Below are 12,174 nucleotides of genomic sequence, written 5' to 3' on the forward strand. Positions count from 1 at the left end.
AAATATACTCTCATCCTTCTTTCTTTCTTACATAAGAAACAGCATCACATGTATGCTATTATGGTCTTTACATTTTCATTTAATTATACATCCTAGAGATGTTTCTACACCTTTACATACAAATCGTCCTCATTCTTTTACATCGTGGCATAGGACTTAATATCTGTATAAACTATAGTTTATTTAATCAGATCTGTTCAAATGGAAACTTTCGTTCTTTCTAATGTTTTGTCATTACAAACAATGAAATGGTATTTCATATGGTTTGACTATGTTCCCACCCAAATCTCATTTTGAATTGTGGTTCCCACAATTCCTGTGTGTTGTGGGAGGAACCCAGTGGGAGTTAATTGAATCATGGAGGTCTTTCCTGTGCTGTTCGCATGATAGTGACTAAGTCTCACAAAATCTGATGTTTTTTATAAAAGGGAGTTCCTGCACAAGCTCTGTCTTGCCTGCTGCCATGTAAGACATCCCTTGCTCTTCTGCCATGACTGTGAGGCCTCCCCAGCCACGTGGAACTATGAGCCAGTTACAACTCTTTCCTTTATAAATCACCGGGTTTCAGATATGTCTTTATTAGCAGCATGAGAACAGATGAATACAGTATTATATAATAACATATTTAATTTGGAGGCTAGATTTTATCAATAAATAATCTATGTGTTGGGCCAATTGTAATTTTGCTACTCTTTGCAAAATTGTCCTTTAGTAATTTCAACTCCTACAAATAAGGCATGAATATACCTTTGTCTTGTTAACTTCTCAATAAAGTGTGTTATGATTTTTCTGGATTTCATTTCTCCAATATAATTGAGAAGCGGTATCTTAGTATAATTTAATTTTATACATCACTTATTAAGAGCAACTTTTAAATTCTTTTATGTTTGAGTCATTTGCATCTATTTTCCTTTGAACTCCAAGAAGCTTCTTTGTCCAATTTTTAATTGGGTTTTTGTTTTTTAAAAATTTCTATATTAAGAAAATACAATTTTTCCCAATTTGTCTTCTGTCTTTATTACAATAAATTGTCCATGATGAAGTATGTTTTTTTTACTACTCTTCATTTTTAAATCAAAATTTATTGGTCTTTTAAATCATGTCTTCTAGAATTTGATTCATAGCTAAGAAGTTTATCTCCACTCTAAGACTATAGAATAATTCCCCTTTAGTGTCTTCTGGGGCTTTCCTGGCTTCTTTTTTATGTTTAAATCTTTGCTGCAGTTGGAATATATGTTGATAAGTAATGAGAAGTTTAGATTGAACTTTTACTTATCTCAAATTTTCTATCCTAGTCCCATTTCTTGGAAAGTCCATTGCGATATAAGATCATTATAAAAGATTCGTGAAAATCAGGCATCTAAGAAAAGGCTGAAATGCTTCCTGCAAAATCTATGAGATTTAATTAGATAAAGATAGGCATGGAGAGAATAAGATAGCATTTTCTTTCCAAGAAAAACGGTGGTGGTGCATTCAATATAAAGGAGCAGATTTCCCTTAAATGCACAAGTGGCCAAAAATGAGGGTGAAAATGGCATTTCTGAGCACTGTCCTCAGAACACTAGAAAACCATCATAGCAGCCTACCATGAACCTGGAGCTTGGATATTTTTTTCTTTAATTTAAAGTTTCATTTGCATTAAAAAAATTTCATCCAGTCAGGTAACGTCAATGACTTTCAAACTTTTAGCTGTGATCAAGTTTTCAAAACTGTTCAGGGAAATACTTTTGGAATTTAAATAGTAATCACAATCGAGATTTTGCATGGCCCCAATATGTACTGATGATTAATTATGTTTTCAGTAGCAAATCAAGACTCTTCTCAAGCATTTGGAAACTTATTTTGGTTTGGATTTGTTTTTTTATTGCCAAATTTATTTGAACTTCTCAGTAAATATCTTTCTTTCTAGGAATACTGGAATCTGCTCACAAACTTGGAATATCAGGTTTTGGTATATCTGACATTATGGTCACTGAATAGTTCTCGCTGAATAGAGAGGCAAGAAATACGTTGTGCCTCACCTAAGTAAAATAGCTTGACCCATAAAAGTGTTATGAATGAATTGCACTGTTATGGGATATTGAGAATCAGAGGCCACCAAATAAACCTACCTTTATTGCTACAGAAAAACACTAACCCTGCTAAGCCAGGACTAAAACTGCTGTAAATCAGTACAGCATATTATCATAGCCATTCAAATTTAAAACAGTATTGACAGCACACACCACAGCACTTCTCACTAGCAGGATTATCTATTATTGAAGAAGAGCAGAAAATAGTCATTGACCAGGAAAGGACCAATTTGTCTGCTAATGACAGGACACCAAAGCTATTAGTAAGGGTGCCCCTAGACTCTGCCTAAAGATCTCAGAGAACAGAAACTTTCTCTTCCACATTTAATCCTTTAAGCTGAGTTACAATGCTACTACTGTGTGCGGAGTCTGGGAATGCTTACACAACACGAAGGAAATACCCCATGTCTTCGCCTTTGTAACTACTAGCTCTATTGTGGTTTTTTGAGTACACTGATATTCATGACACGGGCTCATGTATTTGTTCTTTTAGGGAAGCATCATAATAGTCTAGCCCCCTCCTCTGTACATCCATATTATCCAATGTGCATATAAAAGTGCATATCAGAGTTGGCTACATAATTTGTGGAGTGCAGAGCAAAGTAAAAATAAAGGACACCTTATTCAAAAGGCAGACTTAAAAATGCAGTTAAAAATATTAAAACATAAAGACTTTTCTTTAAAAAAATGTATTATATTATAAAATAGGAGTAATAGTGATATGAATACAACATAAAGTTACAAATTGCAAAACCATGTTTGCATCATTTTGTATAATATAATGAATAACAACTGAATAAAAACAATTTTTCAGTGTGATTTATTGATTGATCATAAGATTTTCTGGCCCACTTTTTTGTAAATTTATTTTATCGTTCAAATTTATTTATTTTTTTGCTTCATTTTCTTTCTTTTTTTCTTTCTTTCTTTCTTTCTTTTTTTTTTTTTTTTTTTTGGAGACAGAGTCTCGCTCTGTTGCCCAGGCTGGAGTGCAGTGGCATGATATCAGCTCACTGCAACCTCTGCCTCCTGGACTCAAGCAATTTTCCTGCCTCAGCCTCCCAAGTAGCTGGGACTACAGGTGCACTCCATCACGCCTGACTAAGTTTTTGCATGAAACTAGGTTTCACTATGTTGCCCAGGCTGGTCTCGAACTGCTGAGCTCAGGCAATCTGCCTGCCTCGGCCTCCCAAAGTGCTATGATTACAGGCGGGAGCCACCGTGCCCTGTACATTTTCAAATGACATAGTTGAAAGTGAAGTCAGTTATTCTTGGCAAATGCAAGACTGCAATTAAGTTTTGATAATTTTTAGTTTTGAGAAGGCTCATTCTTCTGATACAACTGTTAGTAGAAGTGGGAAGAGTATTTTATGGACTGTCACAACATTGGGATACATTTCTGATAACATTTAAAATATAAACTTCAATGCATCTGGAGTTGATGATTCCTTTGAAAGAATTCTTTAAAAAAGATTCAACTCTTGATATAAGTGCTTTTATAAAAGTTTGAATTAATTTTAAATGTACATTTGTACCATGAAATGTTAGTGTTTGCTCTGACATTACCTATAACTTGTGGAGGCTGTACAAGAAACTGAATTTTTTTATGCCTACTGTTTTTCTGCATACTTGTTCTAATCATAGAATAATAATAATTAAAAGAATATTTTTCTAATAATAATAACCTATTATTAGACCATGTAAGAATTAATGAGATAAGAGTGTTAATCGCCAACTAATACTTTTTTTAAATTCTTTTTATTTTTTGAGACGGAGTCTTGCTCTTTCGCCCAGGCTGGAGTGCAATGATCTCGACTCACTGCAAACTCCACCTCCTGGGTTCACGCCATTCTCCTGCCTCAGCCTCCCGAGTAGTTGGGACTACAGGCACCCGCCACCACACCCGGCTAATTTTTTGTATTTTTAGTAGAGACGGGGTTTCACTGTGTTAGCCAGGATGGTCTCGTTCTCCTGACCTTGTGATCCACCCGCCTAGTGTCCGGAGCTGCACGCCCCGGCCATAGCGAATGATAGCTGACGATTGGGAACGCCTGAGCTCTATTCATTTCCACCCCACACCTTCTCCCTATCTTTGCCTTTTTTCCCCTGTACTAATACCTCGTTGAAGATGGCGCTCTTCCTGCTGCTTCTTCACCCATTTTTCCCGCGCCCGCGAAAATTACTACCTGACAGCGCAGGTGCAACATGACGTTCGACCAGAGAAACCAATACCTATCTGGCCACGCCTCCACTATGAGATCATTTTCGCCTTGGCCCAACCCCTTTCCCTCCAAGTGTATATAAGGCACTGCATTACCGCCATTAAACGAGACTTGATCAGAGCACTGTCTTGTCTCCATTTCTCGTATCTCTTGTTCCCCAAATTCCCACCCCCTCCTCCAGGGCCTGCTTCGACTATCCCGCGGGCCGGGAGACGTGGCGCCCGAACAGCGACCTGGAAACGAGGGACACTGTGAGGAAGAGGACGCCAAAGGATGGTCGACCGCTAACAAAGACAAAAGGAATTAAACCGATCACCGCGGGAACCTGCCGCGTCAGGATCGAAGGTAAGTGACGCGTCCGAAATGGGACAAGAATTAAGCCAACATGAAATATATGTAGGACAATTAAAAGAGGCTTTAAAGATACGAGGAGTAAAGGTTAAAGGTAATGATTTGTTTAAATTTTTTGATTTTGTAAAAGATATTTGCCCTTGGTTCCCACAGGAAGGAACTATTGATATTAAAAGATGGCGTAGAGTAGGGGATTGTCTTCAGGACTATTATAATACTTTTGGGCCAGAAAAAATTCCTGTGACTGTTTTCTCTTATTGGAACCTCATTGGAGGTTTGGTGGATGGGAGGGAGGTCGATCCGCAAGTCGTGGCTGCGGTCGCTCAGACAGAGCATATTTTAAAGGTTAGCTCCCGTTCTAACCTTGCAAAGCCTCCGCAAGATACGGAGGAGGGTCTCATTTCCCTCGAGGGTGATCGTGGGAGTGGATCCCAGTGGATGTGCGGATGGCTGGGCGGGTCTTGCATGTTTGCAGTTTTTGTAAATTTGTCGAGTACCATCTGAAAATAATTATTACTATTCAGTGATTCTCAAGCTTTCTCAATTTTGGCAGTGTATATGAACCACCTGAAGATTGTATTTTAATTGGTTAAAACAATGGTTCTCATTGAGTTTCAGCCTTCAGTGTGCATGAAACTCACCTGGGAGGCTTGTTCAATCACAGCTTGCAGAGCTCTGCCCTCCAAGTTTCTGATTTGCTGCGTCTGGGGTGCAGACCATTATTTACTTATCTACCATGTACCCAGGTGATGAGGTTTTTGGTCTTGTAGGCATGCTTTGCGTTTACAAGATTTAAGAGCAGTAAATATCACTATGATCCTTATGGGTGCCTTACAACCAGGATTACCTTCACCGGTTGCGATTCCTCAAAAATATTTTAAAATCATTATTGACCTTAAAGATTGCTTTTTTACAATTCCCCTTCATCCTGCTGACCAAAAAAGATTTGCCTTTAGTCTTCCATCTACAAATTTTAAACAACCAATGAAACGCTATCAATGGAAAGTCTTACCTCAGGGTATGGCTAATAGTCCTACCTTGTGTCAAAAATATGTAGCTGCTGCTATAGAGCCAGTCAGAAAAACGTGGGCACAAATGTATATTATACATTATATGGATGATATTTTAATAGCAGGAGAAATTGGCGAACAAGTCTTACAGTGCTTTGCTCAACTCAAACAAGAGTTGGCAGCAGCTGGACTACAAATAGCCCCAGAAAAGGTACAATTACAAGATCCATACACCTATCTTGGTTTTCAAATTAATGGACCCAAAATCATTAATCAAAAGGCTGTTATACGTCGTGATCATTTAAAAACTTTAAATGATTTCCAAAAATTACTGGGAGACATAAATTGGCTTCGGCCGTACTTAAAACTCACTACAGGAGAGTTAAAACCTCTTTTCGATATATTAAAAGGAGACTCTAATCCAAAATCTCCCAGGTCCATTACTAAAGAAGCATTAATGGCACTCCAACAGGTAGAACATGCCATTGCAACACAATTTGTTACCAGTATTGATTATTCTCAGCCATTAATATTCCTTATTTTTAACACAACAATAACCCCTACTGGCCTATTTTGGCAGAACAATCCCATTATGTGGGTACACCTGCCCTCCTCCCCTAAAAAGGTTTTGTTGCCTTATTATGATGCCATAGCTGATCTAATTATCTTGGGAAGAGAAAACAGTAGAAAATACTTTGGAATAGAACCCTCTACCATTATACAGCCCTACACTCAATCACACATTCATTGGCTATTACAAAATACGGAAGCCTGGCCAATTGCTTGCGCTTCTTATACTGGCGCGATTGACAACCATTACCCACCTAACAAACTTATTCAATTTTGCAAACTTCATGCGTTTGTGTTTCCCCATATTACCAGCAAAGAACCTCTCAATGACGCATTATTAATTTTCACTGATGGATCTTCCACAGGACTTGCCACTTACACTTATAATAATGTAGTCGTTAAATTCCAGACCACTTATACATCAGCTAAGCTGGTCGAATTGCAAGCTATAATTGCAGCACTATCAGCTTTTCCTTGTCAGCCACTTAACATTTACACAGACAGCACCTACCTGGCTCATTCAATACCCCTCTTAGAGACTGTGCCTCAAATTAAACATATTTCAGACACAGCTGACCTATTTTTACAATGTCAACAACTTATTCGAAAAAGGACTACTCCCTTTTTTCTTGGGCATATTAGAGCACATTCAGGATTACCGGGACCTTTAACTCAAGGTAACGCAACAGCTGACGCGGCAACAAAAATCATAGCCACAGAGCCTACAGACAATTTGCAACAAGCACAAAAAGCACATGCCTTGCATCATTTAAATGCCCAAACCTTAAGACTCATGTTTAAACTTACCAGAGAACAAGCTCGACAAATAGTTAAACAATGTGCCAACTGCATAACGTATTTGCCTGTTCCCTATCTAGGAGTTAACCCCCGAGGACTCATCCCCAACGAAATTTGGCAAATGGACGTTACTCACCACTTAGAATTCGGTCAGCTAAAATATATCCATGTATGCATAGACACCTATAGTGGATTCGTCAGTGCAACTCTCCAAACAGGAGAGGCCACCAAACATGTCATAGCTCATTTATTGCATTGCTTTTCTATTTTAGGAATACCCAAACAAATCAAAACAGACAATGGCCCTGGTTATATAGCCAAAACCTTTTTACAATTCTGTAATACCCTACAAATTAAACATACCACAGGTATTCCCTACAATCCCCAAGGACAAGGTATAATAGAAAGAGCTCATCTATCTTTAAAAACTGTTATCACAAAATTAAAAGGGGGGAGCTGGTACCCCGTGAAGGGTACCCCTAGAAACATACTCAATCATGCCCTGTTTATCCTTAATTTTTTAAATTTGGACAGTCATGGAAAATCGGCTGCCGATCGTTTCTGGCATCCTGAATCTCAAAAACAGTTTGCAATGGTAAAATGGAAAGATCCACTTGATAATTCATGGCATGGCCCCGATCCAGTTTTAATTTGGGGAAGAGGCTCAGTATGCATCTTCTCACAAAAAAAATGATGCAGCCAGATGGCTGCCTGAAAGATTGGTAAGACAAATAAATCATAACCATTGTCAGTCCAGGGAAGATAAATCTCCCTGAGAAGTTCTTTCCTTCTTGTTTTTCAGAAAATGAAGCCTAACATGAGATTCCTTTGGAGAATAATCGCTCTATATAACATAGTGACAGTCTATGCAGGTTTTGGTGACCCTCATAAGGCAAGAGAATTATTACGAAAACAATACGGCCAGCCTTGTGATTGCAGAGGGGGACAGGTATCTGAACCTCCGTCAGACAGAATCACCCAGGTGACTTGCTCGGGCAAGACAGCTTACCTAATGCCAGACCAGTCATGGAAATGAAAAGTGCTGTTTTTACGCCAACAAATCCGGAATCGTCAGAGATAAGATAAAGACTTTACAGGAAGAACTAGAAGAGCGCAGAAAAGGTCTGGTCGCTAATCCCTTGTGGACTGGACTCGATGGACTTCTCCCCTATCTCCTGCCATTTCTTGGTCCTTTACTTACTCTTCTACTCTTTCTCACTCTCGGGCCTATAATCTTTAATAAGCTTATGGCATTCGTCAGACAACAAATCGAGGCCTTCCAGGCCAAACCTATACAGGTCCATTATCATCGCCTTGAGATGACTGAAAATGGTGAGTCTTATTTGCCTTAATAAGACCACCTCCCCTGTGTGCTGAACTGGACAGTCAATGACGGGTAAGAGGACACTATCTCCATCGGAGCCTAAGACAGGAGGGCCGCCCTTGCTGCTGCCTTATCCCATGACGGGCCTAGAAGGTGGGGATGAGTTGACCCAACCTAAGACAGGCGCAGTTCCCGAGGGGTTGTTTTCTCATCATAAAATAATTAAAAGGGAGACCTGTCCGGAGCTGCATGCCCCGGCCATAGCGAATGATAGCTGACGATTGGGAACGCCTGAGCTCTATTCATTTCCACCCCACACCTTCTCCCTATCTTTGCCTTTTTTCCCCTGTACTAATACCTCGTTGAAGATGGCGCTCTTCCTGCTGCTTCTTCACCCATTTTTCCCGCGCCCGCGAAAATTACTACCTGACAGCGCAGGTGCAACATGACGTTCGACCAGAGAAACCAATACCTATCTGGCCACGCCTCCACTATGAGATCATTTTCGCCTTGGCCCAACCCCTTTCCCTCCAAGTGTATATAAGGCACTGCATTACCGCCATTAAACGAGACTTGATCAGAGCACTGTCTTGTCTCCATTTCTCGTATCTCTTGTTCCCCAAATTCCCACCCCCTCCTCCAGGGCCTGCTTCGACTATCCCGTGGGCCGGGAGAGCCTAGGAACCCAAAGTGCTGGGATTACAAGGGTGAGCCACCGCGCCTGGCCAATAATTTTTAGTATTACTGTCTTTCCCCTTACTTTTTTCAGCTCTTGCTTCATTAACTATGAAGTTCTGTTGTTACATGCATATACACTTAGAATTGTTATGTCATCTTGGAGAACTGAACTTTTTGTTATTACAAAATGTCTCTATTCCAGTTAATATTCTTTTTTCCCAGACACTTATATGAATATTTTTGAGATCATTATATTAAGATTTCTCCTTGAACATCATTTTAATAATATTTGGAGAATAGAGAGGATGTTAAAACATTGCTTACTTTACCGTCTTGTTTTATAGGTATTTCCTTTTGAAATATACACTTGAAAAATGAATAGGATTTTTTCTCTGAAATCTCAATAACTAGGCCTTCCATGAAAAAACTGTAGAAGTTTTTCATCTACTTTATTGAGTTGTTGGTCTATTCCTTCTTTGTATGAGTTTGTTATACTTTATACTAATATTTTCATATTTTCTTATTTATATGTATTACATATATCATTATCCACATTGTAACTTGTCTTTTCTTTCCTTTCTTTTTTTCTTTTTTTGAGATGGAGTCTCGCTCTGTCGCCCAGGCTGGAGTGCAGTGACACAGTCTCGGCTCACTGCAACTTCTGCCTCCTGTGTTCAAGCAATTCTCCTACCTTGGCCTCCCAAGTAGCTGGTATTACAAGTGCCCACCACTGCACCTGGCTAATTTTTGTATTTTTAGTAGAGACAAGGTTTCACCATGTTGACCAGACTGCTCTAGAACTCCTGGCCTCAAGTGATCTGTCTCAGCCTCCCAAAGTGCTGGGATTACAGGCGTGAGCCTCCATATCTGGTCACGTAGCTTGCCTTTTCAATCACTTTATAGGGCAGTTTGATTAACACAAATTATTAATCTTAACTAAACTCAATTTTTCAATATTTCTATCATGGCTTTTGATGGTTTCCTTTGTTTGTTCCTTAACGTGTGTGTGTTTTATTAAATTTTTCTTAAGGATTGTCTCCTCTTACCCACTGTCATACGCCCAGAAGTATAGGAATAGCAGAAGACCTGCACTTCTCTCTTCCTATATTTTTGTTTTTCTCTAGGCTAAGCTCATTTAATCTGACTGAGAGGCCTTCTGCTAAGTTTGTTGTCCAAACTCTACTTTCCTTTCAAGTTCCAGTTCACTCCAAGTTGAAATTCTTTTCCTTCTCTTACATCTTTATGATTATCTCAGATAACTTTGTCTATATCTCTGGTAAGATCTTGTTTTGTCATTCATGTCTCATTTGGCTCCAAGGTTTTTGTTGGTGGCAGTTTTGTTTTGTTTTAGGATGATGAATTTACCTGTTTCCACTTGGTCTTCACACTATTTCACGCAGAATTATAGACCCATAATGGTATTCCTATTGAATGATGGGTAAATGAGGATTCATTTCACTTAGAATAATTCTTATTTTACAATATTTGAATTTCTGTATATTAAAGTGGTATCATTTTTCTGAGAATATGTAATTTAAGACCATTTGGATCATATCATATATGAATGCGCACTTCTTGGTTCAAAATTATTTTTGACACTTAGAATGTGTGTGTATGTGTATGCGTTTTATTTTAGACCCTGTTTGCTGAAATGTTGGGGCCAAACAACTTGATAGAGCCTGTGATGTTCCTCTCAAGCTTCCTAAAGCTTCCACCAACCTCAGATGAAAATATAACTGTGAGAAGTAAATTTAACAGCATTCTTGTCTGCATATGTGTGCCAAAATGGAAGCCAGAATCATGAAGAATCAGCTTATTTTATAACCATGGTGGTGGCTTGTGTTTGAGTAGTAACAGTAAGTATCAATTGTTGGAAAATGTATTTAATACAATTCTGATATTACTTTGACTACTCATATATAATCTGCAAATTAAATATCATGTTCTTACTTCCGAAATTTATTTCATTAAAGCAAGATAAATTAATTGAATTTTTGAAATCTCAATCTAAATAAAAGTTTAGTAACAGCTGAACTTTGAAATATTTTACTAGTGTTTTGCCCTACCTAAGAGTTTCTGACCCTTCCATTCACTGACAGAACTTACAAATTTCACAGATTTACCAAGCTCCTTTGTGAGCTTGCCAACATACTGTTGCATTGTGAGCTTGCCAACATACCGCTGGAAATGACTCATTTTTCTTTCGTGGCTCAAATAAATAATTCTTTTCCAAATATGCTTCTCTCAAGTCCCCAAATAGAGGTAGGAAAACTGCAGAGTTTCCATATACTAAAATTAAATATTGGCTAGGTGTGATGGCTCATGTCTATAACCCCAGCACTTTGGGAGGCCAAGGTGGGAGCATCACTTGAGGCCAGGAATTTGAGACCAACCTAGGCACAATAGTGAGACTCAGTCTATAAACTAAGTATAAACAATTGAATATTAAGACATAGTTTGCTTTCTTTGAATTGTTTCCTGCTTAATATTATAGGATTAAATAATGGGTTGTATTTTCCTTTTAATTTTTTCTCCAACAATATTATTATCCTTTCCAAGATCAAAACGTACTCCAGAAAAAATGCTTGTTTTCCTGTTTAATAAAACAGCCAGTATTTTTTTTTTCATGTGGAATATTTCAATGAACAAGACAATAGATTAAATGTAGAAAGATAGTTCAAGGCTCAAGGTCCAGGGTGCTGGGCGTATGGCCTAGAAAGGAAGGGACATGCCCCCTTGCTCTGCTAGTCTATGCCCTACAGTGAAGCCAGCAATCAGAGGAAAGCCAGACAGTCCTCTAGAGTGTGGGGCTTGGGACAGAGGCCTCAATTGCCAAGATTTAAGGAGGGTTCTGATTGTCAGTGTTACAGGTTTGGGCTTAGAGTGTGCTGACCTGTAGCAACTTGCAAATGGTGAAGAGAGAGGGTACACTCTTAGGTGACTGAGAAGGGCTAGAGATCTACAGGAAGCCAAGAGAAAAGAATATCAGGAAAGAGGATGGACTTAGTAATTTTCCTTTTTGCATATAAATGTTTTATAATTTTATGCAACAGAACATAAGATTTCAGTAACGTAAAATGAAAATTAAATGTTAACTTGAAAAACTATAAAATTGCAAAAGTAATGAAATCGAGACAATCTTGTAGTAT

The 12,174-nt window shown here is 38.5% G+C and overlaps 1 protein-coding gene across 1 annotated transcript; it reads left to right on the forward strand.

The window, feature by feature from the left end:
• The first annotated feature begins 2,419 nt into the window (after window positions 1–2,419).
• On the forward strand, window positions 2,420–8,927 carry LOC144339465 (uncharacterized). The gene is made up of 3 exons (XM_077994097.1): window positions 2,420–2,490; window positions 4,404–4,639; window positions 7,826–8,927. Exons 1-3 carry the CDS (start codon window positions 2,420–2,422, stop codon window positions 7,837–7,839), a joined length of 321 nt encoding a protein of 106 aa, XP_077850223.1. The 3' UTR covers window positions 7,840–8,927.
• The last annotated feature ends 3,247 nt before the right edge of the window (window positions 8,928–12,174 follow it).

Source organism: Macaca mulatta, chromosome 2, assembly GCF_049350105.2.
Source record: "Macaca mulatta isolate MMU2019108-1 chromosome 2, T2T-MMU8v2.0, whole genome shotgun sequence".
NCBI classification, from domain to species: Eukaryota; Metazoa; Chordata; class Mammalia; order Primates; family Cercopithecidae; genus Macaca; species Macaca mulatta.

Bases quoted from the DNA above. Each gene is read 5' to 3' on its own strand.
- LOC144339465 (XM_077994097.1), top strand. From the start codon at position 2,420: ATGCTACTACTGTGTGCGGAGTCTGGGAATGCTTACACAACACGAAGG. The intron at 2,491-4,403 runs GTAACTACTAGC...CCATTAAACGAG, and splicing joins TACCCCATGTCTTCGCCTTT to ACTTGATCAGAGCACTGTCT.